General features: G+C 41.1%; 3 protein-coding genes across 5 annotated transcripts; 2 read left to right on the top strand and 1 right to left on the bottom strand.

Moving 5' to 3' along the window:
- Positions 1-2,931: 2,931 nt before the first annotated feature.
- On the top strand, positions 2,932-4,770 carry LOC124275222. The gene is made up of 3 exons (XM_046710707.1): positions 2,932-3,091; positions 3,239-3,301; positions 4,525-4,770. The coding sequence occupies exons 1-3, from the start codon at positions 3,027-3,029 to the stop codon at positions 4,754-4,756; spliced, it is 360 nt and encodes a 119-aa protein (XP_046566663.1). The 5' UTR covers positions 2,932-3,026; the 3' UTR covers positions 4,757-4,770.
- A 2,011-nt stretch (positions 4,771-6,781) lies between these two features.
- Positions 6,782-13,678, bottom strand: LOC124275348 (armadillo repeat-containing protein 1-like). Of its 2 annotated transcripts, none has more exons than XM_046710847.1 (9): positions 13,578-13,678; positions 13,028-13,130; positions 12,534-12,608; positions 12,070-12,161; positions 11,164-11,274; positions 10,578-10,680; positions 9,423-9,539; positions 8,540-8,614; positions 6,782-8,159 (listed from the first exon to the last, which is right to left on the bottom strand). In XM_046710847.1, exons 2-9 carry the CDS (start codon positions 13,100-13,102, stop codon positions 7,965-7,967), a joined length of 843 nt encoding a protein of 280 aa, XP_046566803.1. In that variant the 5' UTR covers positions 13,103-13,130; positions 13,578-13,678; the 3' UTR covers positions 6,782-7,964. The 2 variants fall into 2 exon arrangements, with proteins under 2 accessions (XP_046566803.1, XP_046566804.1); XM_046710848.1 differs by having other exon boundaries at positions 13,028-13,142.
- Positions 13,679-13,908: 230 nt separating this feature from the next.
- LOC124275350 (mitochondrial fission regulator 2-like) lies at positions 13,909-27,429 on the top strand. Of its 2 annotated transcripts, none has more exons than XM_046710851.1 (9): positions 13,909-13,991; positions 14,613-14,755; positions 15,925-16,020; positions 21,626-21,762; positions 22,418-22,662; positions 22,963-23,147; positions 23,661-23,788; positions 24,603-24,777; positions 26,272-27,429. In XM_046710851.1, the coding sequence occupies exons 2-9, from the start codon at positions 14,669-14,671 to the stop codon at positions 26,509-26,511; spliced, it is 1,293 nt and encodes a 430-aa protein (XP_046566807.1). In that variant the 5' UTR covers positions 13,909-13,991; positions 14,613-14,668; the 3' UTR covers positions 26,512-27,429. The 2 variants fall into 2 exon arrangements, with proteins under 2 accessions (XP_046566807.1, XP_046566806.1); XM_046710850.1 differs by having other exon boundaries at positions 13,965-14,033.

The following is a 27,429-nucleotide window of genomic DNA, read 5'->3' on the forward strand; positions in this document are numbered from 1 at the left end:
TGGTCGTCTGCTACCAATATGTATTTCAAAGAACATCACCGTCATCAACGGTCAACTTGACTTCTTTGAGTGGCATTTTAGAAGTTGGAAGTCAGATAGAACAAGTATATATGGAAGACAACTTCTTTTATTCTAGAGCACGACGTTTCGATACAGGTTCTTGCATCGTTTTCAAGTAAGAATCAACTTGGGCTTTTTTGCTAAGACTACTCGCTTTCTTTAACTTTGGACAATCATTACGCTTGTGGATCAAGACGTTATACTACGGCATAGAATCAAATGTACTGGTAAATGGCTATGGTTCGCCTATGTTTGATATACAAAGATGATGTCGTCAGGGGGATCCACTCTCTCCTTACATATTCATCTTATGTGCTGAAATACTTGCTATAATGTTGAAAAATAATAATAACATCAAAGGGATAACAATAGGTAATATAGAATTTCTACTTAATCAATTTGCAGATGATACAACATGCATCTTAGATGGCTCTGAACAATGTCTCTTTGCTGTGTTTAATGTACTGAACTTCCTTGCCAGATTCTCAGGTCTAAACGTTAACACTGAAAAAACGCGTCTCATATGGATTGGATCAAAGAAACGATCAAAAATAAAACTATGCCCCCAACTCAATCTTAATTGGGACCAAAGCGACTTTAATCTTTTAGGTATCACTTTTACACAAAGATCTTGATGATATACTAGAAACAAATTAACAAACAAACAAACTTGTTTTTGCCAACTACGAATGGCAAGAACAATGTGTACAGAACTCCACAAGTATGTTCATGTGGAGAGCATGTGGGACAATACTTTTGTACAGAGGTTTTTTTTAAATGCATCAAATAATATCCGTTCACAGATTTGAAAACTGAAACGCCAAATCTTGAAATGATGCATTTTCTGTCCAAAGGGTAATAGGGTGTGGGGTACCCGGTAGAACATTTGGACCCATCCCAGCCCTAATTCAATGTCTTCACTCATAAAGTGTACAGAAGGTGCTAAGGGGAAATTCACAACGAATGTTCCTGGTCAAGTGTCGATTCATTGTTTCTGTAAATGATTTATTACAGGAACAAGGGGAAATCATAACAATGGAAATAAATGAAATCTAAAATGAATATTTGTTCTTTGTTCGCACTAGGAACTATGAAGATCTTTGTATTAATGATCTATTTGATATTAATATATGAGTTCTAACAGTTTTAAATCTTCGAATAGAGAAATTGAAAGGAATTTGCTAATTTGACACAAGTTAAAGCTACCAGTAGCCTCTCGGTGCGGTAGTAGTAGTAGTTGTAGTAGTAGCAGCAGCAACAGTAGTTGTAGTAGTAGTAGTAGTAGCAGTAGCTGTTGGAGTAGTACTAGTAGTCCTTCGTGTTCTACTACTAATACTGCTGCTGCTGCTGCTACTACTACTACTACTACTATTATAATCACCACAACTACTTAATACGACTACCACTTCTATACTAGGCACATAAAGAAACTGTGCATACAAAAATTGAAAATCTAAATTTATCAAACCTGTGTGGACACATAAGGATTTAAACTCATAGATTAGTGACATGTATCCAATATGCATGCACGTGCCACTTTCCGTGACGTCGGTGGGTTCGTCCTAGAGACGTGCAATACGTTGTTGCACGTGCATTCCGGGAAAGAGAAACAGAGCAAATAAATGCCATCCAATACTGTCACTTTGGAAAGCTCAACCCCTGCCCTTGCGATCGTTTAAAAAATTAAACGGCTATTGAAACGCATAGCATGCCAAGGCTCACGTCTGCACAACGTCATGAAGCCATTGGGATGGTCCGTGGGGGAATGTCTCAACGACAAGTGGCTGCACATTTCCACTGCTACCGGAACACCATTTCTGCACTGGTGAGACGCTAACAGAACACAAATGACGTCATCGACCGGCCACGTTCTGGACGTCCACGTGTAACAACGCCAAGACAGGACAGATGGATAAGGGTGACCCAACTTCACCACAGGTTTCAGACTGCAGTGATGACTGCCCGAACCATCCCAGGACTTCGCCGTATCCACCCCAATACAGTTCGACAACATTTATGTCATCACGGGATCAGACCACGACGTCCCGCCATACGGCCTATCCTGACACAACGTCATCGACAAGCTCGCCGAATGTGGTGCCGAAATCATGTCCGCAGACCCTTGTTTTGGTGGAGAAATGTTGTTTTTACAGATGAGTCCAACATTTCCCATAGTGATGGACGTCAACGTGCCTATCGACGCGTGGGAGAACGTTATGCACAGGCCTGTGTCTTGGAGAGGAATCGCTTTGGTGGTGGTTTCGTGATGATTTGGGGTGAAATAACAGCACGCCAAAGAACTCCTTTGGTGATTGTTCAGGGCAACTTAACTGGAGTGGGCTACAGGGATCAGATTCTTCGACCTGTGGCAATTTCTTTTCTGGGTTAACATTCCAACAGGACAATGCCCGCCCTCATACGGCAAGGGTAGCTGTGGATTTCTTGCAACACCACAACGTTGACTTACTGCCTTGGCCTGCAAATTCACCGGATCTCTCCCCGATAGAGCATGTTTTCAATTGAAATTCTCCCGACTTGTTATGGTCTCATGATCCCTCCATTAAAGTTTATATATACCTTTGACATTGTTATCGTACATATCACCTGGGAAAATATTTTGACAATGCACAGTTTCTTTATGTGGCTAGTATACTTCGACTTTTGCGCGCCGAGTTAGTGTGTGTGTCAATTTTTCTTCAGTAATTAAACTTCAAAGCGAACCTTTCTTTTTGTCCTTATTTGTGTTAATTGGTTTTCGGGGTTCAAGAGTGGCAAGAGACTGGAAACAGTTTGATGGATTTCGAAATTCACGGAACCCTTCAGTTGACGGCGATAACGTCTTATGCACCTCGGGAAATCATCAACTCTTCTGTGTCACTAGTCTAAGTAGGGGAATCATATAACATACCAGCACAATCTATGACGGAATAGGAAGTAGTTGGTGTGAAACGACAGACGGGACCAAAATGGCGACGCGATTGCTTTGGGCTATTGGGTTAATCACACTGTTGCCTTTCGTGGCGTCACAGAGGTAAATGAGCTTCAGTTTCAATCATCCTGATTGTTTTATGTTTTAATTACTTTGGTTCTTAAGAACAGTTGACGTTTCTTGGCGTAAAGTGTAACAGCTGTCTCTCTGTCTGTGCATGACCTGCAATGTTGTCTCTGTTTGTGACAGACACGACGCAAGACGCGGGGCCCTGTCGTATGTGGTGCATAAGGGATGCCTGTACATGGCTCAGTAAGTTAATGGTTTTACATTTCAACTGTAACGTGTTGTGCAATGACTTGTGCCCCATTGGCTTTATAGTTAATGTAATATGTGACACGAAAAAGAGGGATGTTCCTATCTGTCAAGGTACAACTTATCCTCTGCAGAAAAAACCCCGCAAAAATAGAAAAACAATCGATGGTGTTTTGCTAATATTCATACAAAATGAAAACCAGATGTTCATTCTGCGAGTGTCGAGAGTGACTTGTACGGATGGAATCAAGTACGGCCAAACATACTGAAAATGTCGGGGGGAAATCGCAACCACGTGGGAGAGCCTGTGGCGGCCAAACAGACCAACATGATTTTTTGGGCTCTGAAAGCGATGCGTTTTTATCTCTTTTTTTTGTCGTGAAAACGATATATTGATATACAGAGGACCTTCACCATGACAAGCGATTGTTTCATGTGAGCTGGACGACGTTTAATCAGTGACAATAACTGACAACCTATTGTGATCTGTTTTTTATTTATATGATACCTAAAGCATACATCAGAAAACATTTTTCCATTTATTTATTATTATTATTTTTTAAATATTATTTTTGCCTCTTCTTGTATCATCAAAGAACTTAGCATTAACCGTATTATAGTGGTATGAAACAAAATTGCATTGTGTATCCCCAGTTATTATCGTCAAATTGAGAAAGATCAATGAGACTAGCCCGACATAAAAGTATCATAAGTAAAGAGATCTGGTTCCTGGAAACCAAAGAACGTCGTATTTAGTATACCACCAATGTTACACTTTCTGTATGTTTGTTGAGATACAGGTGACATTCTCCTATTCGAAACCGACATTCAAAGATGTCGAATCTTTATGGCAAGGGAACACTGCTCTTATTCGTTTTTAACCATGTCAGATAGCATGTTTGTAAGTAAGGCAACTTTTGATTGAATGATGCCCTTCGTAGAAATAGGACTAGCAGACAAAGAAAATTACTTACAAGACGTATATCAGACTTGAATGAAGGTTGCTTCAAGACATTACACATATGCAACAACATGTAAGATAGTTTTCGAATAAATCGATACTTCACACACACACACACACACACACACACACACACACACACACACACACACACACACACACACACACACACACTGCTCCTACGGGAAACTGTGCTATATGCATATAAGAATTATACACGCTGGTTTACAGTACGGTACCAAGTCGCCTTTCTTTATAGTTACGTTCGTGACAACTACCCAGTGCTGGAGGCGACTCACGACACCAGTGTTGGCGGGCGGACCAACTGGGTGGACTGGGCTCGGGATGTAGCCGGGGCGTCCTACCTACCTGACGAGCTGCTGCAAGGCCTCATCGAGTGCGGCCGGGGCTACACGTTCTTCGCCCTGACAGCCTCTCAGGCCCTGATAGCGGAGCATAACATGTCGCTTCCGCTTATACCAGGAAAATAAACGCACGAGAAGAATATATGTTTGAAATATTGTAATTACTGCTCTTATATTGCAGTTGTTAATTAGAGGATAGCTGAGTGGTTAAAATGTTCGATAGGACTGGGTTCGATTCCCCAAATGGGTAGAATATGTGAAATCCATCATTGTATCCCCTGCCATGAAAGTGCTGGGGCTTCCTCAAAGTTGAAGGGTCAGTGGGATAGCTCAGTGGTTGATGTGTTCGCTCGTCACGCAGAAAACCCAGGTGCGATTCCCCGCGTGGGTATAATGTGTTCCATTTTCAGGATAGAGATTATTCTACATGGCACTTATGCGTAATCTATAGTAGTTTCTATAGAAGATGGACCATGGATAATGATATGATATCAAGTTTGTTCTGATGTAGTTTTCGGAATGTTAATCATGCAGTATTTTACGAATTTTCTCACTGACAATAATACGGGAGTGGTGGCTTCATATTACGCAACTATAAACTGTTTTTGACGAGGAGGTTTTGCGTAATAAGTGTGACGTTTGAGTGCCAGTTTTATAAGCATATAGACACCATCTCAATGGTCAAGCACATGGATAAGAACGCCTGCCAGGAGGGCGGAAGGTCGAGGTTCGATCCCCGGCTACGACTTTTCGAAAGACGTTAAAAGAAAGTACTATATTTTTTTTATAGTTTTACCTTGCTCGGCATCTGTGACTAGTGTGTTGATGCGCTAAAACTAATAATGCACGACTGATACAAGCAGCCACACACATATACACGCGTTTGTAGTGACTAGGGTATCCTTTTACAAAGTGATCTTAGCGCTAATTTATGTGATCGTAATTCCCATAACGTAACACACAGACTTACGACAGTGGTAACGCTAAAGTTGCACTAACGCTCCGACACTGACAGTGAACCAGGCTGTTTTGTACAACGGCACCCAGAACTGGGATACGACCGGAACTATACTTTATGAGCGAAGTAATTGTGAACGCAACTTTCAACGCCATTTCACATTTCATGAACGCAATGCTAAAAACAAGCCGTCGATGTACTGCCGATGGTTCTTTGATGTCAGTCACACTATTTGGGTCTTTTCTTTAATAATTCGTTGATTGTTTTCAATGTATCATCTCATTTACCATGGCAGCCTCTTTCTATGCAAACTGTAGTCTTGTTTTTAGCAATGCATGGAGTCATTCCGTACATGACATCCTTACAATGTCAGCTTAGTGACTGGGTTAATTTCTTTGGTCAGATGGACTAGGCGTCCGACCTTGGATCAGAAGGTTCTAATCCCATCATAGGACTTGCAACATACGCGCCCAGCGTTTGGCTGACAATATTCAAGTATGAGTACCGTAACAATTTGTACTAAACATTTCTTAAAACTGTTTACTCCAAACATGTAATGACTTATAAAGGCAAAGACAATGCATTCAGTTGAAGTAATACAAACCAGCAATGGGAACAACTTCCATTGACATAAGAAATCAGAGTAGACTAATGGTACCATTTCAACTATATGAGAAGCAAGTGTTTATCAATCACCATCAAACAGTAGTAATACCATGTTCACGAAATCATAAACACATGCAAAGGTAAGTCAAATGTTTAGTAGAAGTCACAATAGGAATTGATCAAATATGTTACATGCGGGATTACAGCTCAAGTGTAGACCAGAAAATCTAGTCAACCATGTAGTGATCAACGACCCAGACTCAAAGATATAATATCAACAAAGACACAGAATCTTACTTTACAGAGTGAGTGAGTGAGTTTAGTTTTACGCCACACTCACCAATATTCCAGCTATATGGCAGCAGTCTGTGAATAATCGAGTCTGGACCAGACAATCCAGTGATCAACAGCATAAGCATCGATCTGCGGAATCAGGATACGATGACATGTGTCAACCAAGTCAGGGATAGTAGCCTCTTACGACAAGCATGGGTTACTAAAGACCAATTCTAACCTGGATCTTCACGGGTATGACTTTACAGAAGAGTCTAAATTAGGTTTGTTGAAAATGAAAACAGAACAACATATATGCATAATATAGTTTAATGTTCTTCTGTACAGTTGTGTTATCAGTATCAATGCTTGCTGGTCAGCTGGGTGCTGTGTTGGTATAGTATGTAAGTGTGATGCATGTGAGTTGTGACTGACTGACTGAGTTTGGTTTTACGCTGCTTTTAGCAATATTCCAGCAACATCATATGGGGGAGTGAGAGAGAGAGACACCAGAAATGGGCTTCACACAATGTACCCATGTGGGGATTCAAACCTGGGTCTTTGTCGTGACAAGCCCACGCTTTAACCACTAGGCTACCCCAACGCCCCGCATGTGAGTTGTGATGAAAGGTAGGCACAATATCAATGTGGTTCGTAAGGGATAAAATAGCTTCCAGGATGCCCAGCAACACATTAAACTTGTTTGTCAGGAGCGTCATGTCATAATTCTCCATAAAATCCAGGCTTTGAAATCTAGCGACAGATATTGGATCCAAAGAGTATGGGCTTTATGAAAATGTGCAATTTGGGGAAATAATTTCACAATTAGCATGCTTCAGTACTTAGTCAGTACTAACACCAGATAACAAAGCCAAGATTTAATTGGGTGGCGCATTCATCTCATTCTCACAATGGACAATCCTAAAAACAGTAAAAAGTCTAAAAACAACATGGTTTGTTCATTCTTCAAAACACACAAGTCGACAGCCACAGTTTTTATCCTGGTTGTTACTAGAAGTACATGTGTGGTTAAACACATCACTCACAAACTCCCTACCAGTACAGTGAACCTTGGTTATTCCATAAATCTTGCTTTCTTGACTATTTTGTCAGGGATGCCAATTTACAAATATATAGGACTCCTTGCGATTCACAAAGCAGAAAATTGTTAATCCAGTAACTGTGCACCACATTTTCATTAGTCATGAAACACAGGATGTAGCAGACGTCAAGTATACACAGGATGCAGCAGACGTCAAGTATGCCTGATTGCCTCCAAGGATGACCTGGACCCCCACACATACATACTGCAAGCCTGGGACGTCCATGGCAGTTGACTAGTTACTGCTTACTAGTGAAATGGCATACATCTATATAAGAATTATCTCGCCAGGCATGGCCCTCTTTCACTCATGTGCTGTCATTAAAAGCACCATTTGGCTGCGATATCCACATAGCATCATCCACTCGCCATTTATCCAACTGTAAAATACATCATCACCAGTAGAATGAGTTAGTGAGAAAGCTTGCTGCAGAACTCAGCCAGCCGCCCCCCTTCTTCTCTTCACGTGCAGTGCGAGAGATGGCCTTGTCATCTATCACGGGACTGTCTGCATCGTCAGCAAGGTAACTGGGCATGTCAGAGTTCTCCTTCTCAGCATCTTCCATAAGGGATCGGAATGACAGGAAAAGCTGAATTAAAAAGAAGTTCATTTACCGGTACATTCTATAAACATTTTAAAACATATACAACTCCTCGATTGACAGAAATACAGGTAGAGGTACTTGTGAAACAGTGTGAAATGTAGCAATAACGTTAATATTTTGGATATTAGAACAGTACTTCAGCTTCCATTACATAAGAAAATCCATTCTGTAGATTCACACCTTTCCAATTGCCATGCACAACAGATAATAATTCAAGGACCTACCTGTCTAAGACACCTGCATCATGTTGCAAAGTTTATTTATATTTTCCTTCAGTTTTCAACTGCCTATCCACAAAACTATCACGTATGAATGAGTTCTATACAAGTTCCTGCAGAAGCAGCACCAACACATGGCCTCCTCACCTCCTCTCCATTGTCGTCTCGGACCACCTGCTGGGCTGCCATGGTCTGCGACCTGGCTACAGCCTGCACCAGGCTCTGAAACATTAAAGACACTGAAGGCTATGTGGCATTAAACAACAATCACCCGGGACATTTGAGTCACATGACTGTCAGTTTCATCACGGAGGAAAGACAGCTCATGAACATTCACCATTACAGACCCAGGATCATGGCATATATGGGATTCAAACGGAGATGTTCCGGACACAAGCTCCTCACAGCATTAGCCTGTAAGCAGGGTCCACAACACTATCACTGCCCCCAACTACAACTCCCCACTGGGCTAGTTGGGGCACAACACCAAAATGTGTAGAACTCATAATCCATGAACCACTAGGTTACAAACAATGAGTGAGTGAGTTTAGTTTTACACGGCTTTTTGCAAATATTCCAGCAATATCACCAGAAATGGGCTTCACACATTATACCCACGGGGGAACACAAACAATGACGACTTATGATACCAAAAAGCTTCCCCCAGCTAAGGTATTTTGTTTGGGGGTTCAATTAACACTAAAAACAGACACTTCTCACTCCCTGCTGACAGACATGATAAATTCACAAATACTGCTGTGTTGCATTCGGGAACATTCTCCTTCACACGGACATGCCATTTTATCATGAAACCAGAGATTCGATTGAAATACTCTATTAGTTTCAAAACTCGAAACAACATTCAAATCATACTTCTGCATGGGCAAACAGAGATGTGCAGAGTAACTGACATTAATCGAAGACTGTTTGAAAGCTCCAAGTAATTGAAAGCAATTTCCCATATTCCTTCTATCTATGTGCATGTCATCTACATTCTCCAACTGACATTCTCCACCACAGTGCAACTAACCTCAGGTTTGACGTCGTTCTTGACCCGCAGTATGCTTCTCTTCTTGTTCATGTCGAATGTGATGCTGATGACCCCCTTCACCTGCAGCAGCAGCTTCATGCACAACTCCCGGTCACTCTGGCAACAAGTGAACACACAAAACCATAAAAGCACCAACAATTTACGTACAAATCCGGAACAAAAACTATTACAGTAAGGTAAGAGTGAGTTTGGTTTTACGCCACTTTTAGCAACATTCCAGCAATATCCGAAGGGGGACACCAGAAATGGGCTTCACACATCGTACCCATATGGGGAATTGAACCCGGGTCTTCGGCATCATAAGCGAACGGTTTAACCACTAGGCTACCCTACCACCCCTACAGTAAGGTAAGACATATAGACAGAGATGCAAACCCCAATTTAGGCCAATTAGTGTTTTAGCCAAAAAGTAATGCAAAAATTAGTATTTTGGGGTCAAAATTAGTATTAAGTTTTACAAAGAATTTTTACATTTAATAATAAAAATAGATTTTCTAAGAACTTGTTATTAACATTGTCCTTCCCTAAATCAGCAGAAAGTATCCACATACAGCTTGATACTGAATAGAATGTGGTACATGTGCTATTTGATAATTTAATTTAATGTATATTTTTTTATAAATTGTATATTTTTACTGCTAGCATAGTCGCATATTTTGTGTTGATTTCTCATAACAAATACGATAAAATCGTATGGGTTGGCATCTCTGTATACTGACTGACTGACTAAGTTTGGTTTTACGCCGCTTTTAGCAATATTCCAGCAACATCACGGCGGGGGACACCAGAAATGGGCTTCACATGCATCTCTGTATAGATATCTGGGGCATAAGAAGAGTAATTGGCCATCATGGGAGAATACACACACACAAGCCACAAGCCCCAGTCAGTTTGTTGTGTTGAGGTAAAATAGAAAGAATATGAACAATTTCAGGCTTTTCAGTGGGTGTCATTATTCATTATCGTTGTACAAGCTAGTAAACATGGCAAAAGATTTATAATATGATGTTACTTTACTGTTTGCTACAAAAACTATCCACCAACCAACCATTCAGTTTAGATTTACTTCTGGTACTGTGTTTACTTATGTAGTCATGAGGCAAACAGTACATTAGTACAATGCTGAATACTGACCCTGTCTGTGATGCCCCTGAGTTGCAGGATGACGGACTTGTGTTTGTGGCTATGGTAGCTGAGACTCTTGTTGCTCTTCTTGCTGCAGCTGCTGCTGTTTCTTCTACAAGTACAGTAACCACGACGTCTTTACATCATTAGAAGTAGCAGCAAATGGTGAACTTTCATTGTAGTTTGTAGCAAACATTTCAATAGGACAGTTGAGGGCAGATTTAACCTCCCAGAGTAATATTCCAGTAATATCACCAAGGAGCACAAGAAAGGGGCTTCACATATTGTACTTGTGTGAGGTATCACACATAGCCCTTACCATGATGATATAAGGCTTTAACCACTAGGTTATCAAACTGCCCCAAACACACAAAGAAACCAATATGTTCTTCTACAAACCAGCAGGGTTGTCAATGCAGAGGTAAGATTTGTACATACTTATCTTTAGTTTTGTTGCTAATAGTTTGTATAGATTTTAAATACATGTTAAATTCCGAAAAAGCGAAAAAGTAATGTGATGAATATGAAGAAATATGAATACTAGGTTCAAAGAGAATTAATGCCAGAGATCTACAGGTAACCCTCCCTTTCCCACCTTGATGAGTGAATGTTGCTGGTGTCTCGGAGTGGAGTCTGTTGTTCCACCTCTGTCAGGATGAGGTACAGCTTTTCTGTCAGTTCCCTTAACTCAGGCTCTCCATCGCTCCTGTACATACATAGAGAATGTTACCCTTGGGTCTTATGCAGTCAAGTATATCAACACAAGTAAATAAAAGTTTAAAGTTTCAGGTTCTGTCTGTGTGTGTGTGTGTGTGTGTGTGTGTGTTCAGTCATTAGACATATTTTGAAACAATTGTAGGACAAATGTTATCTAACAAGCACTTGTGTAGCAATTGTAATATCTTATCCAAGTGCTATCTCCAGCTATCTGGGAAAGTCAACAGCAGCAGAGGTCTTTCTCCTTTATCACATGCAGATTTACCATAGGCACTCCAAAACAGTAAAAAATACATCAGAATCAAAGTAGAAGCTTTTGTCTTCTTTTCTGATGTAGATATTTTTAGATTCCTATTTTCTGTTTTAAACTGACCGACTAACCAAACTTTAGATCATGGTGGCTAAGCAAAACACATAATAAAAAATGCTGCCCTTATCATGTGAACATTATCATTTGGAACATAAGAATAGGCAGGTTTTCAAATATCAAAGAATATTTGGTGAAAGAACAAGTATGGAAACAATGGAAATTATGGTAATGATGATAATTTCCCATAAGTTTCAAATGGGCACATTTGAAATGAAAAAGTAAAAATTCAACTGTGGCCAAACCAACAAGATATAATATCAAGGACTGAAAACACACACTGTCCTGACAAATAAGTTTGATAATCTACTTGCCCATAAATTGCTGGAGACATAAATCTGTTTTTATAGTTCTACTCTCAGTGTTAGTGTGGAGACAACTCTTTAGGTTAAAAGTGGACAATGTTTTCACAATGACCTGTTCATGAGCGCCTCTAGCTGGTCCAGCATACCCATGAAGTCTTTCAGTGGTGCCACATTTTCCCCACTCTCCACGAGCAACAGCAATGTCTACAACATCAACTCCATCGATGATCAACATACCTTAAACAGTCTCATTACTTTAATGAAATCAGTAAAAAAAATCAGAGCAGTGAGATCAACAGAGTTGATTCAGCAAAAAATCTTTGTGAAAAAATGCAGCTATGTAATTATGATGATAATATGAGGGTATTTTGATAAGTTATACAAGTTAAAATAACTTATATATACACAGTATATCTTGACAAAGTGATTCATGCACAAGAAGATGTGAGAATAGGCATATACATTGATTTAAATGTCCTTTGGTCGAAATATGAGGAGTCCATATTGGGTGAAAAGCATTTCTGCATGAAAATATTTGAACATATGCATGTGACAGTACATGGTTCTTATACATACCTCAAGGGCTAATTTTACAACTTTCGTGTCTGAATTTGAGAGTACGACTACGAGTCCTCCAACACATGTAGCATCCTATAACACAGAAGGCCATACATGCAACTGAAACTCAATAAGAAGACGACTTGTAGTTAAATTAGGTTTAACTTGTACTGTCAACTTGTTCCATAAGTTATAATAATTCATAAAATGGTTCAGTGAATTAGGTTTGATTAGGTTTAAAACACCATGTAGTCATGAACCAAGGCCAGCTATTTATTCATGGTCATGCATTTCCATTGTAACAGGTGCATTGTGTGAAACTGAGCCTATTGTTTCTTTGTTATTAGCACTATTAGAGAAATCGGCGGTAATCCTGAACTTATTACATAAAACAGTTTGTTGAAATTGATGTTATGCTTTTTCAGCTGAAACTTCATAACTGAACTGTGCGATCTTTTCATTCTTACAATTTGAAGGTAATGACATGCAGGTAGGTCCAGATACACACAAACCTTTGCAAGTGCTGCTCTTTTCGTTGGATCAGTGGCCAGTGCCTTCATGGCACTGATAGCATCAGTTGTAACCATCTTGAAATTTATCTGACACGGTACCTGGCTACAAAAAAATCTGAAATTGAAGTAGAACATTCCTGTGCATGCAGACACATTATCTGCAGTCATTATTCACACAATCATCCACATATAAGTTCATGAAGTGGAGTAGCCTAACCTTGATTCGTGGATGCAACCGATTTACATAAAATCATAATGCCTGTAAATCTTGCTGACATTTCGGTTGTAACGGACCTGTTCACAAGAAGATACAATTGACTGTCTCTTCTTGCTTTGTTTAGCAAGTGCGTTGAAGGCAATGGTAATACGTTTCATCATAATCTAAACAGTATCCTCGATGATAATGTTGAGCAATGTTGGGGATAAATCATGTATCATTGTAAACTGAACCGCGATTTCTTTTCTTCAACACCAAACATATATTTATTGATCATGAGCGTAAGTGTCGTCAGTGAATACATATTAATCAAATATACACAATGCATCTTACCACAAAAATAATTTCAAATTGCCTTTGGAAAAGAAATAAACACAAGCACACGAAGGTTGAATTTGCCTCTTCAGTATACTGCTGTTTGATTGGATCGTTTACATTCAGAAACGCGTGCTGATTGGATAAATTTGTTTTGATCGTATTTTTGTCAAAGTTTAGAGCGTCATGTCGAACAACGATATTTCATCATATATTTCTTCGCGAAAAGTACATTTAAAGAATATTTATTTCCATATATATTGATAGATACAGTCATAAACAGTCCTTTGAACTTAAAATAATTGTCTATATCACGAGCAAGACAATTTGTCCTTTAACGTAAATGTTAGTTTTTCGTTTCATTTTCCATTACAACATTTGAATTAGTTCAGCCGGAAGTGATAAACGATTGGGTCCACACTACGAATGGAGGTACGTTTGAAAGAAGAAACTCATGCAGGAAAAATATGAAATTTAAACACCATTTTGATAACAATTTCTGAAATAGACAGCAGGTGTAATCCTTGTAGGGGTTGATATCATTCGGCCCAGCAACACCTTTCTCAGTTTCGATAGATTCAACGAAAATAACCATCCGCTGTGAAGTATCCATCGCATTTGTAATCTAGCACATAAAAATTATAATGTCATTGATTTGCATGGTGATTTATACCGTGGCCTAATGCCTTAGCTAATGATAGTTCGTGCACTTAAATGCATATTCATCAAGTGACGCAGAAATGTCTTCAAACAGCTCAAAACGGATTTAACTAGACAACAAATGTCATGTATTCGTGTTCTTCAAACCGGTCTCTGTTCAAACCTCTAAATGCGCCTGAAAGCATTGAACTAAACCTGACAACCTCGCATATATTTACAAATTTACCTATTGAAACGATGGTCATTGTCATTGATGATGTTACATTAGATGTTTAGAGCAGAGTTAGTTTATGCTCTCTGTTTAGAGCTAACCAAACAATATTTCTCCTTTTTTCCCACACTTCAGTTACATACAGATCTATTTAGACATGATTAACCTTTGGTATGTTTCAGAAAATGTCCAAACTTTGCTGATTATTGACATATGATGCAAGACTCATAGAAGACTCATGGATGTCATAGAAGACTTGCAAAACATTCTACTGGTTGTGCTAGACTATCTTGGGATAAATGTTGATGAACTGGTGAGGAATATTGTAAGTATAACACCATTTCAGCTATTGAACATATACTTTGACCTTCAATTATCACAAAGATCCCAAATATAGTTCCATGTTTCTATGGTTGTCAGGTATCATGAAGGCCAGCTTTATGTTCCATATCATATGTTATTGGGAATGTGATATTGGTTTGTTACCATGGTATCTAGGTAGATGGATTACCAGACAATGCTAGAGCAACTATTCATGATAGTCCACCAGACTGACACTACTGAAACATGTAAACATGCAAAAAGTAAAGCTCCAAACATGGTATTCATTGGATATTTGCATTTGATATCAATAATTCTGGTCCAGTTTTCAATGCTTTAACTCCGCTTCAAATTAGCACTGAAATATAATGAAGAAAACATGTAAATTTGGTGGACAGGACATGTTACATACATACAGACATACAGACACACACACACACACACACATACATTTGTATAGGGCTGATATCCAGTACAACTGCTCAAAGGCGCTTTGTTTTTCCTCGATCATTGGATGTCCATCACAACGGCACATCGTATTTTCAATCTAAACTCCCTGGGGATCATACAACTCTTGCTGCCTACTCGGCGCACCGAGTTAATGTGGCTTTCCCATCCTTACGGGGTACCCATTCCCAGGTGGGTGGACTGGGACACATAGTCACAGTACTTTGTCCAACTTTACTGCACGTTGCTGTACCCGCAACTAGGTGTTTGCACGTATTCATGTGGCCACCATCTGGTCATCTACCAATGGATTCGTGGGTTCTTTTAAGTGCACAGGGTTGTGTACTGTACACTAGAGGTTGTGACAACACTGAAAGAGTCTGCATACAAAGTTGACTCCAAGGTTTTTGCACCTGGTCACAGGTGGGCTCGATCCCCGGCACCTCCAAGCTTGCTGGATTACTAGCCTGGCGCCTTAGACAGCTCGCCCCGCGTTACAAACTCATTTCAAGTTATGTTTCTGTTGGGTGATGCAAGTTATGTAATTGTAAATCATGGTTTATTGCAGCATGGTCTTAACGTCTTGCTAAGCATTACAAGGCCCAGGAACCTGACATCCAATTTTAGTCTTGCAGCTGGAGTGGTGATTTGTTAATACTGTCCTTGATCATGCTGGCGTTATGGAAACAACCCATTAAAAATTGAAATGTATTGTCTCCCTGACAGCGACGTAATAGGGAGAGAGGTGTGAGGAGACGGAGCCTGGTTCGGCTCATTGCATCCATCCTACCCCGCAAACCTGCCAGAAGAATAAGATTGCAGGTACATTTGTACAACTGTATATGTCAGCTCCTGCATGTATTGCTGACATAGGGATCAATACAATCATTGTATTTCTATAATTTCTTTTTGTAATACTACAATGCTAGCTTGAATGGTAACTTTGCCACATTTGAATAAACATTGATACTTAACTGTAAAGTTATTCAGAATGTCAGCTTTTATAGTGTATAATATTCAGTTATTTTTCCTTATCCTGACTCATGCTAATTATGCTTGTCTCCTCCCTCTTGCGAATGATAGTGGAACACTTGAAATCCCTTGAAGTTCCCTTCTAAAAGTGCAGACGTAAAATCACTCACCCACGAGTAGTGTCCCTTTCCTCCATTTTGGCGCCCAAATGGTCACATGATCGGCCATATTTGTCACTCTCTCCTTCTTCGCCCTTGAGGACGGTTGTGAGAGCACCTGGGTCCCTATACGGCACATATCCTTTTATATTTTCGGACCTTACATTAAAATTATTGCTGTATACGGTTTTTAGGATTATATTCTACATTGCGGTTTGAAATTTAATATAACTTTTCCATTGTTTGACTTGTGTTTTCTTCATGTTTACATTTGATGAAAACTGCACTGAGTGTCTGCGGCTGACCCTCATTTATTATGTCCTAATTGCACTGTTTCATGTTCTTTCAGCTCTCGCTGTAATTTTTCTGTAAATTTAACTTTGGTTGAATTTAATAATTACCTTTTTTCCATCCATAGACGTGCTAAGGACTGGGTACGAAGGCATTCAAAAGTCATGTCTAAATCGAGTGATTGCGCTGATAACCATGTGTTAACCACTGCTGCAGATATTTTTAATTCCAGTGAATTGCTGAACGTTTCTCGGGAGCAGGTCGATGTACCAGTGGTGAACGTCGGAGGCCATAAGAGATCATCGTCTACTGAGCTGACCCCATCGCAGAAGAAAAAGGCTACTACCATGAAGACTTCAACGAAGTCTAAGATCAGCTACTAGCCTGTGTGAAGGCTCTACAGTCTCCCCACCACGTGAGGATGAAGAGGGAAGCCTGCGCAAAGGCTCATGGACACAACGGTCTTCCCCATCTGAAGTGAGGAGTCTGGACTCGGCTACCAACATAGACGCTCCAGAGATTGCTGCTAAGAAGTCTCCACACAGGAAGGAATCGAGGCGTTCTCCTGAACCCTACAGACGTCGCAGATATGAGTCTTCATCTCCATCGGATTCAGACGCTCATCGAGAGCCTGTGCGAAGACACTCCTACAGAGGGGAAGCTACGTCCAGGAACCCACCTTCACGAAGACCTAGAGAATTTTCTCAAAACTCCAGGAAGGATTCAAGATCGCATCCGGATCAATCACCTGCGCAAAGCTCATCTTACAGATCATCCTATAGAGAGTCAAGTCATCGTGCATCCATAGAGCGAGAGATGTCTAAATCAGAGGATGAAGGTGAAGGCATATTCTCCGATTCGGAAGTTAACTCCTGGATCGCCAATGGCTTGGACTTATCATCACCTTCTAAGGACACAGATGAAGCGTTTACCAACAAGATGTCCAACGATTATTTCGACACGCCCACCTTTCCACTGATCGACCCAATCTCTCAAGTACCAGACAACCTCAGTGCAGCTTTTGATAAAGCCACCAAGTCGCAGAATCAGCACATCCTGACGTTAAATGCCAGGAAATTCCCTCTACATAGGATGGAACCCTTCCTGAAGGCTCCAGAGGTTGATGATGACTACAAGATTATCACCGACTCCCGTCAGAGAACTTACAAGATTGAGGATAAGAAGTTAGCGCAGCTGGATACAACCACCAGACATACTTTCTTTGGATTAGCCAGATCGAGGGCTATCAACGAAACACTCATCTCGAAATTCAAGAATTCCTCCGCCGAAGAAGACCGGATGATATACTCCGCTCTACTAATGCAGAAGAGGGACCATCAGTTTATGTCGGAGCACCTAGCATCCACATCAGCGGGCTTGACTCTCCTGAAAAGACAAGGGTTATTGTCAGCATGCACTTGGAGTGAACGCTTCATGAAGTCCTTATACAGAGCCCCATGGTCAGCATCTTACATCTTCGGAGGAGGAATTGAAGAAGTCACCAGAGAAGTCTCTCACGACTCAGGGAGGTTATGATGATTAAATCCATCGACACCTTGGTTAACGTGATTCATCAGACGTCCCAACGCTACTCCAATAAATCTAAGTTTGCAGGAGTCCAGAGAGCCAGAGAAAAGAAGTATTCCAGTATGAAAGGAGGAAGAGGCTCCTTTTGTCGCCCAACCGGAGCTCCTAGAGGTAACCCCGGAAAAGGCTGAGCACCTAGGGGTGCAAGAGGAATCAAGCGCTGAAGGCCAGGTTCGGAACGACTGGAGTCTTCCACCCCCAGCCGTTCCTGTACAACCTTTGACAGTGGGTGGACGTCTTCAACGGTACTTGGAGAATTGGAGAATACTACAGGACGACTACGTATCCCAGATACTGCGCAGAGGGTACAAGATACAGTTGGAAGCCACTCCGTCGCTCACAAGCAACCCGATGGCGTTCAACTATGCAGCCGACCAGATAGAGAAACTGGACGATGCTATCAAGACCCTACTCGACAAAGAGGCAGTAGAAGAGATAGATCAAGATCTCATCATGACCGGGTTTTACTCCCCAATTTTCCTGGTACCGAAGAAGAATTCCAAGGAGAAATTTTGCTCACTCAACTAGGATGGCAAGTGAATCTCCTCAAGTCAGAACTGGAGCCGAAACAAGATCTGCAGTTTCTAGGAATTCGACTCATCACACCAGTGAATCGCATAGTTGTTCCAGAGGATCGTTGGGTCACGATACAACAGATGATATCTCAAGCATTGCTCTCTCCGTTGACACTACGTGCTTGGCAAAGCATGCTCGGTCTACTCACCTCAGCTCAAGACATGACTCGCAGAGGGAGATTACAGTTGCGCCCACTACAAGTATTTGTGAACGCCCACCTAGACAGTCTAGATCTGTTAATACTACCGGACAGCCTGAAACCATATCTCCTATGGTGGACTCAGAAGTCGAACGTTTGCGGAGGAACCTTTTTGTCAGAGCCGGTTTGCAACACTCATCTCTACGTGGATGCCTCCATACAAGGATGGGGTGCGCACTTCAACAACGAAGTGGCAGCAGGAAAGTGGTCGAGTCAGGATCAGAAGTCACACATCAATCTGTTGGAGAAAAGCAGTAATCAATGCTTTACAACATTGGTCAAGCGTACTAAAGAACGCACGATTCATAGTACACACTGACAACTCCACAGTGGCGTTTTACATTAACAAACAAGGGTCAACAAGATCAACAAGTCTGCTACAACTCAGCTTTCACCTGTTCAGCATAGTCGATGACCTGAACATCTACATGAAGGCATGCCACATTCCGGGAGCAAAGAATGTCATAGCCGACGCCCTATCTCGTCCACTACAACCATCCCCGATGGAATGGATGTTGCATCCAGAAGCATTCCAGTTCATCAGACAGTCTATAGGATCCCCACTAATAGACCTGTTTGCAACAAAGTTCAGCAAACAGCTACCAACGTTCGTCTCACCGATTCCAGATCCTCAGGCATGGGCAACAGACTAAACGCTTATGCGTTTCCGCCTCCTGCACTGCTACCACAAGTACTACAGAAAATCAAGCAGACGACTACGTTGCAACTGATTTTGGTTGCACCCTACTGGCCAGCGAAGGGTATGGTTTCCCGTCCTCATACAAGAACTCGGAAGTCCAACCCTGAAAATACCAGAGTGGTCGAACCTACTCGTCCATCCACACACCAAGCAAGCTCACAGGAACCCGACACTGTTCCAGCTACACACGTGGAGCGTATTAAAGCTTGCCTGAAGACTAGAGGGTACTCCGCCAGAGCAGCGAAAGCAGTTACACCAGCTCTATGCAGATCAACTCGCAACTTGTACGACGACAAGTTGCAGAGATTTGAACAATATGCAAAGAGGAAAGGCTTTACAGCAGTGAAAGCAACACATCCTCAAGTGGCGGAATACTTATGTCATCTACGATAGATGAGACACTTAAAAGGTTCAACACTCTCAACGTACTTAGCTGCCCTCAGTACAGTTATCACCATGAAAACGAGTATCAAGCTGACCAAAGTACCAGAGATTCTGGCACTACTACGCTCGTTCAAGTTGGAAGACCAACAAAAGAAATTTAAGGCTCCTGCCTGGGATCTCAACATAGTTCTACAACATCTCACCAGTGATGCCTACGAGCCTCTAGAACGGACATCGTTTGAACTACTAACTCAGAAAACGCTGTTCCTTATTTCCCTAGCAACAGCTGCAAGGATGTCAGAAATACATGCTCTGGACTTTGAGTCTACTTACAAAGAACTAAAACAAGGAGACGAAAATTCAAGCGCCTATTCATCCCCTTATCAACAGAGATGCCCACGGAAGTCTCTCGGACAACAATATCGATCTAGATGAGAGCCGTTATACTAAGGGCCTTATAAAGCAGCAGGACTTGAGCCTCCACGAGCCTCCAATCCACATGAAGTCAGAGCCCTGGCGTCAACATGCATGGAAACTGCTCGATTACAACTATAATGGAGGGCTGCTTTTGGAGATCGAACACAGTGTTTGCCAACCACTACCTCAGAGACATTGCCACCGAAGACGTCTCAGGCATTCACCAGTTTGGGCCACTTGTTGTAGCACAACAACTAACGGTTCCACAAAGGTTCTGAGTAAATCTCACCCCTTTTATCACGTGACTTGTGAAAACAATGCTCTGGAGAGCAATGGCTATAAGTCCATGCACACGTCTAGGACAGACTAGCATGAGTGATAGACCCTGTACTTGTATAGGACATACTTGTACATGAAGAAGGGTCGCTTCTCCACTTGATGCGCGCATCAAGAGATGGAGTTGCAATAGATAACTAATGGAATATTAGTATATCTAAAATCCACATGAAAATGTCAGAAGTTTCGGAAGAAATCTGACAAGTTGTGGTCCCCCCAGATTCATCAGAGAGAAGTTGAAAGAACAGAATCTTCAACAGTGCCGTCATAATTTCCCAAGGGGGGTAATACACGACGTATACCTACAACGAGTGAATCCAGAATGTGGCCTGACCCACCACCATTTCCGACGGATTCTGCAAGCATAATTAGCAAGAATCAGAATAAGGAAAAATATGTAAATTTCTGACTAAAATTGATATTTTATACTTATCCTGACTCATGGGGTTAGCCCTCCCAACCTCCCCTCTTATGGCACTCTGGATTTCCCTGTAAATCCGGGTGTCGGGCTTACATACGGAGAGAGTGACAAATATGGCCGATCATGTGACCATTTGGACGCCAAAAGGGGGGAGCGGGAGCTACTCGTTGGTGAGTGATTTTACGTCCACTTTTTTAGAAGGGAACTTCAAGGGATTTCAAGTGTTCCACTATCATTCGCAAGAGGAAGGAGAAAGCATAATTAGCATGAGTCAGGATAAGTATAAAATATCAATTATAGTCAGAAAATTACATTTTTATATACATTTGTAATAGGTTATCTTCTCCTGTGGTGTCTAAGTGTCTTGGTTTCCTCTTTGTTTCCAGAGTCACCTGCTTGGCCCAAGTCAGCTGGTTTATCGCCATGGCAGCACAGAGAGTATTAACACTTGTTTCTCCACCACTTCCTCTGAGGATCTTCAGTGGGTGGAGGAGGACTGGGGAGAAAACTGCATACACTACAGGTAGGTCACTGATCATATCCCGACAGCCCCTGTGGAAGTTCTGGTTACAACAGGTACTCATCTACCTGTGCTGGTCATGACAGGTGACTAAATTGATTGTGTGGTCAGGCTTCAGGACTTAAGGGCAGTGGGGTAGCCCTGTGGTTAAAGTGTTCGCTCGTCACGCCTCCGAAGATCTGGGTTTGATTCCCCACATGGGTACAATGTGTGAAGCCCATTTCTTGTGCCCCACGCCATGATATTGCTGGAATATTGCTAAAAGCGGCGTAAAACCAAACTCATTCATTCATTCATTCAGCACTTAATTACTTACATGTCATTATTCCCCAACGCCAGTATCACAGCTTACAATATTGATCACTGGATTGCCTGAACCAGATTCAGTTATTTACCGACTACCATCATATAGCGGGAATATTGCTGAGTGTGGCGTTAAACAATAAAACCTACCTAGACAGGACAGGGAGAACCAGTCATATCTGTTTCCAGCTTTCACACCTGTGAAAGAAATATTACAGCACTAAAACTGGGAAGAACAGGGGTAGGATTACACATTCGGGAAGTTGCTGTGTTTTTTGTTTCTGGTCTGCCCAAGAACCAATTATTTGACACCTCATGTAAATTGAATGTATGTGACTGGTGTCTGATGCCACAGGGTGGAGAAGAGGGACAGTGACGAGGAATGTGATATCATAAATGCTACCGATGATGCCACATTCTTGATACAGCGGAAGGAGATGACATCTACTCCTCTGAATCAGTCGTTGTCGATGTTGTCTAACATGACGCAGGATGCCAGCACAGTGTTGAAGCTAACAGCCATGGAGGAAGAGCTGGCAGCACTACGCAAACAGATAGCGCTGCTTGTACTCACACAGGAGACAAATAAATCTATCAGAGGTGGGAGTGTTTTCCATAATATTTTTCTCTCCATGTTCACAGTAGTTGAAGTTAGGATTTGCAAGAGTATGACATTACTCAATGAAACTGTATGTTTTGAGCTACAAGAGGTTTCGCTTCTCACTGTACTTTTCAAGTATATAAATATGTATCAAATTGAAACAATCTTGAATGAAACATTAAACCTTGTTTCACCTTTAACCATTTAAGCAAAGCCCAGTGAATATTTTTCAAGATATATATTGGTTTAAAATATGGGGAATATTTTCAGTCCAATTGATTTTTGTATATTTGTTCCAGTTGATCCTGACGGCGCCAGCATCCCTCTCCCAGCAGTTTGTCCCCCTCCTCCTCCTGCTCCTCCACTTCCCCCTTCCTGTCCCCCACCGCCTCCTCCACCACTCCCTCCACCGCCACCCTCCACAGCTGTGCCTGGTATAAAGCCTAAAGCAAGTGGGATGTCTCTAGCAGCTTTGCTCAAACAGGTGAAGTATTTGTAACAGTAAAGTCACTTCATAATTTTGGATTTCATCATGCAGTGAACCTTTTTTGGGGTCAGAAATATAATAAAGCTTGAATTTAGCTATGGTCATGTTAGTCTGTTTACAGAATAAACTCAGCAGCATGATGACTATTGTCTAGACTCCTAAAATAGGATAGGCAGATAGTGAGAGAGTTTAGTTTTACGCTGCACTCAGCAATAGTCCATCTATATGGCGGCGGTCTGTAAATAATCGAGTTTGGACCAGACAATCCAGTGATCCGGCATGAGCATTGATCTAAACAACTTGGATACAATGACATGTGTCAACTAAGTCAGCGAGCCTGAACCCCCAATCCCGTCAGTCGCTTTTTACGACAAGCATAGGTTACTGAAGATCAATTCTAACCTGGATCTTCACCGGTCAGACAGAATATTTGTGTATAAATTCTAAGATAAGTAGGTCAAACTGAATCTGAACCCTCCTGGTCAGCTAAATGTATGTCATCTGTTTCAGCAAAAGTCAGGTCTACAGACAGCTGAGGATTCCAATCGCCCCAGCAACAGCACTGCGACAGATGGAGTGCCAGACATGTCACAGATCCTCAAGGGGCTGGGAACAGTCAAACTAAAGTCTATCAAAAGGTAAGTCTGTTTCAAGATACACCTGTCCTATAGTGTCCTTGTTACTTTCTTCTCAACTCAGCATTAAATGGATGAAACAAGGGCTGGTATGTCAGTGGGCTGTAGAGATAAAACCGACAGAATTATGGAGAGCTACGAGCAGCAACAAACAGACATACATTCATGCTGCTATAGAAATGCAGTTATCTTAAAATGGTGTGTTAAAACTCATTTCACTTCAGCATATTCACAACTATTGTACTGAGACTGATATTCTCAGATTTAGAAAATATCTGCACATTGAGGAAGACTTTGTGTTGGCTGTATAATAATTAACTCTACGTTAGGTTAAGATTAAGCAAACATTGTTTCACATAAATGATTTAGTTAATGCGCACAATCCTGGTGCTGCAATTTGGATCCACTGTCTCCAGTCTCACTAGGGCATACCTCTCACATACACCTGACATACTAGGATACAAGTAAAATCAAGATCAAACCCACATTAAAAACAAATCCTCAAAGTTAATGTACTCTGGCTGTTTTTTATTGTTATTAAATCTTAGGGCACTGATGTTGATGGTCCTGACTTCATCACTTACAGGCTGCTGCAGTGTGGTAAAATGCATCTCCAGCATAACAGCCATAGTAATTGCAAAAGCTTTAAAGACTTTGCTATAAAGACAATCACAGATTGTCCTTCTGTCAGTGATTAGGAAGAATTTGAAAAAAATTATATTGTTGCTTAAGTCCTGTCAAATGGTTGTTTTGAAATATTGTTTTGACTCCCAAGATCAATCAGGAAATAATGTGTACATGTCTGTTTGTTGACCAGATCTCCAGGGGGTACACCAGTACGAGGGAAGCCAAACTCAGACTCACTTGACGCTGCATCTATCATAGCTCAAGCACTGAAGAAGAAGTTTGCGCATCGCAGACTGTACAGCCCAGAACTCGACAAGGAGAACAACCCTGACTTCAGCTCTCCAGATATGAGCCCTAGACTGCCAGTAGGTTGATGAAGAATAAGGTTTCACTTCAGATCAATAAAGAATAAGGTTTCACTTCAGATCAATACAGAATAAGGTTTCACTTCAGATCAATAAAGAATAAGGGTTCACTTCAGATCAATACAGAATAAGGTTTCACTTCAGATCAATAAAGAATAAGGTTTCACTTCAGATCAATAAAGAATAAGGTTTCACTTCAGATCAATAAAGCCTGTCACCAAGCTGCATTAACTGACCATCAGTTTGAAAAGACAAGCAACAAAGCTATGTGATGTGCTTAACAACTGTGTTCTGAAATGAACTAAGTTCACTAATTAATATAATCAGTACAAAGGCATTACTATGGTAGTACAAGCTAGAGTGGCTGTACAAATTCAGATGTTATACAATACGAAAGCAGTGATTATAGCAATAAAGACAATGATGGTGATATTCATCTATCACAGCAACAGTACTCCAATTTCTAAGAAAGGGGGCGCCGAAGACCCGGGTTCGAATCCCTACATGGGCACAATTTGTGAAGCCCATTTCTGGTGTCCCCCGCCGTGATGTTGCTGGAATATTGCTAAAAGCGGCGTAAAACCAAACTCAGTCAGTCAGTCAGTCTAAGAAAGGGCAAGGCAGAAAGTGTTAAGGGTGTTATGGTGATCACATGCAGGGCTGATTTTTTTCTGGCTTGAGATGAGAGGCAAGAGTTACTGCCCCCTTATAAACCTCTGTAAGACAGATAATTCTGGAATAAGCTGCTTCAAGCCACACTCCGGCAGAGTGATGACTTAGCCTAACATCACTGCAACAGGGTAATTTGCATATCACGTGACCGGACTTTACTCTTGTTTGTGAACAAACATGCATATTTGTAAATCAGAAAAGACAGGCCTACCGCATAACCTATGTAAACAAAGAACCACTACGCAAATCAAAATAGTGTTACACGTTTTAGGATATTTTGTCAGCAACAGTAAACTATTCTATCAAATAAGTTAATTAGATGTGTAGACTCGTCAAAAATAAAATATATACAATATATTGAATGGACTGTGTATGATGTGACAAATTGTCACAAATCGCATTATGCTGGCTGCTTGGAACTGGGTTGGAGAGTGGCTTGTAGCACTTTCCAGATCATTTTGTTTAAATCGAGTACAAGTCTAAATATAGCACACCACTGCCACTTAATGGATCTGCAGGTACAACATATAACAGGTGAAACATTGTTGCACAATGTATAACATTGCCTGATAACAATAGTATATTTGAGATTATGGTTCAGTTATGTCAGACAGTGTTTCAATCAATATGAAGAAACTTTGAGTATCTTTCATTATTTAATAGTTCACGAATGTAATAACTAGATGATGTGCATGCTGTCCTAGCGAGGTGAATATCACATCGTATTCAACTATCTGCACTTTAATCGAAGCTTTGTCTGTTTTCTGTCGCTTCCCTTTGAAGATTACAAATGAAAATATGAAAAAATACTTTGATTTACAGTTCGGTCAACATATTCTCAAGAAGACCAGACGAAGATCGTCTCTAGTTAAAGACACCACCCCAAAGAAACGATCTTCCCTTTCAAGAGATGGAACTCCTAAGAGGAGATCTGCACATAACAACTTGACTCCCACAACTCAGGACACCAGCGCCTCCACCCCTACAAACGACTCCTCCACCTTCACAGACACCACGCCTGTGGCACAGAGCTCACCGGTCCTGAAGATCCGGAACTCGTGATTACACTGTACCGAGAACAACAGAATCATGTGATATGGCTTCAGGTACACAACTGTGTTATTAGAGGGAGATATCAAGCACTTGTTCAAAGCATGGATATACACAAATTACACAATCGCACATCTCATTTTTTCAACACACATCCCAACTCTGGTACCTGTGACATTTAGGTCATATGGTACTCAGCTTTTCCAGTCTTTGTGTGCTGCTTGATGACTTCCTTTAAGTCAGTTGTGAAGAGGTGCATGTGTGTTTACCTGATAAATGAGCTGTATTATAATTAGTGCTGAGGATACTGTTCTAAAAGTCAAGGGCTCATACCTGTCGTTTACTTGTATCCATATATTCTCTGCTGATTTTTATGTTTTGTTGTAGAGACACTATATTATTGCAACCTTTGAAAGTCACTCTTTTGGCTGGCTCAGGACAATTAAGTTGTGCTGAAGATATGTATAAATCCCGTACATAGTTACTTTTGTCTTGTTCAAGGACTCGCTACAAACTCTGAGGACTAGGGAGTGAGTGAGTGAGTTTAGTTTTGCGCCACTTTTAGCAATATTCCTGCAATATCACGGCGGGGGGACACCAGAAATGGGCTTCACACATTGTACCCATGTGGGCATTACGCTGAGGACAAGGGAGAAGACAAATTTCTGAGGCTGTGTAGAAATGATATAGATGAGTTCATAGCAGTATAAAACAAGTGCTCAGACAGACAATATCTTTTATGTCTCATTCTTATTAAATTGGGGATGTTGATAAGTGGTTGTTTATCACGACCAGGTTGATTTCACAAAGATGTAATGATCTTTCATGGTGCTTCTACTGTGATATTTAATTTCTAAAACCTTGCTCATTTTTATTTCTTTCATAGAATCTGCCTTACTAAAAGCAGGTTAAATAAACACTTCTCTTATC

This window comes from Haliotis rubra, unplaced genomic scaffold (genome assembly GCF_003918875.1).
Source record: "Haliotis rubra isolate DU_JTF1 unplaced genomic scaffold, ASM391887v1 Scf2, whole genome shotgun sequence".
Lineage (NCBI taxonomy): Eukaryota > Metazoa > Mollusca > Gastropoda > Lepetellida > Haliotidae > Haliotis > Haliotis rubra.

Excerpts from the sequence above, each read along its gene's own strand:
- LOC124275222 (XM_046710707.1), top strand. The coding sequence starts at position 3,027 with ATGGCGACGCGATTGCTTTGGGCTATTGGGTTAATCACACTGTTGCCT. Across the intron at positions 3,092-3,238 it reads CCTTTCGTGGCGTCACAGAG|ACACGACGCAAGACGCGGGG; the intron begins GTAAATGAGCTT and ends TGTTTGTGACAG. Across the intron at positions 3,302-4,524 it reads GGATGCCTGTACATGGCTCA|TTACGTTCGTGACAACTACC; the intron begins GTAAGTTAATGG and ends CTTTCTTTATAG.
- LOC124275350 (XM_046710851.1), top strand. The coding sequence starts at position 14,669 with ATGGATGTCATAGAAGACTTGCAAAACATTCTACTGGTTGTGCTAGAC. Across the intron at positions 22,663-22,962 it reads GACAAATAAATCTATCAGAG|TTGATCCTGACGGCGCCAGC; the intron begins GTGGGAGTGTTT and ends TATTTGTTCCAG. Across the intron at positions 24,778-26,271 it reads ATATGAGCCCTAGACTGCCA|TTCGGTCAACATATTCTCAA; the intron begins GTAGGTTGATGA and ends TTTGATTTACAG.
- LOC124275348 (XM_046710847.1), bottom strand. The coding sequence starts at position 13,102 with ATGGTTACAACTGATGCTATCAGTGCCATGAAGGCACTGGCCACTGAT. Across the intron at positions 12,609-13,027 it reads AAAGAGCAGCACTTGCAAAG|GATGCTACATGTGTTGGAGG; the intron begins GTTTGTGTGTAT and ends TCTGTGTTATAG. Across the intron at positions 10,681-11,163 it reads AGCAACATTCACTCATCAAG|AAGAAACAGCAGCAGCTGCA; the intron begins GTGGGAAAGGGA and ends CTGTACTTGTAG.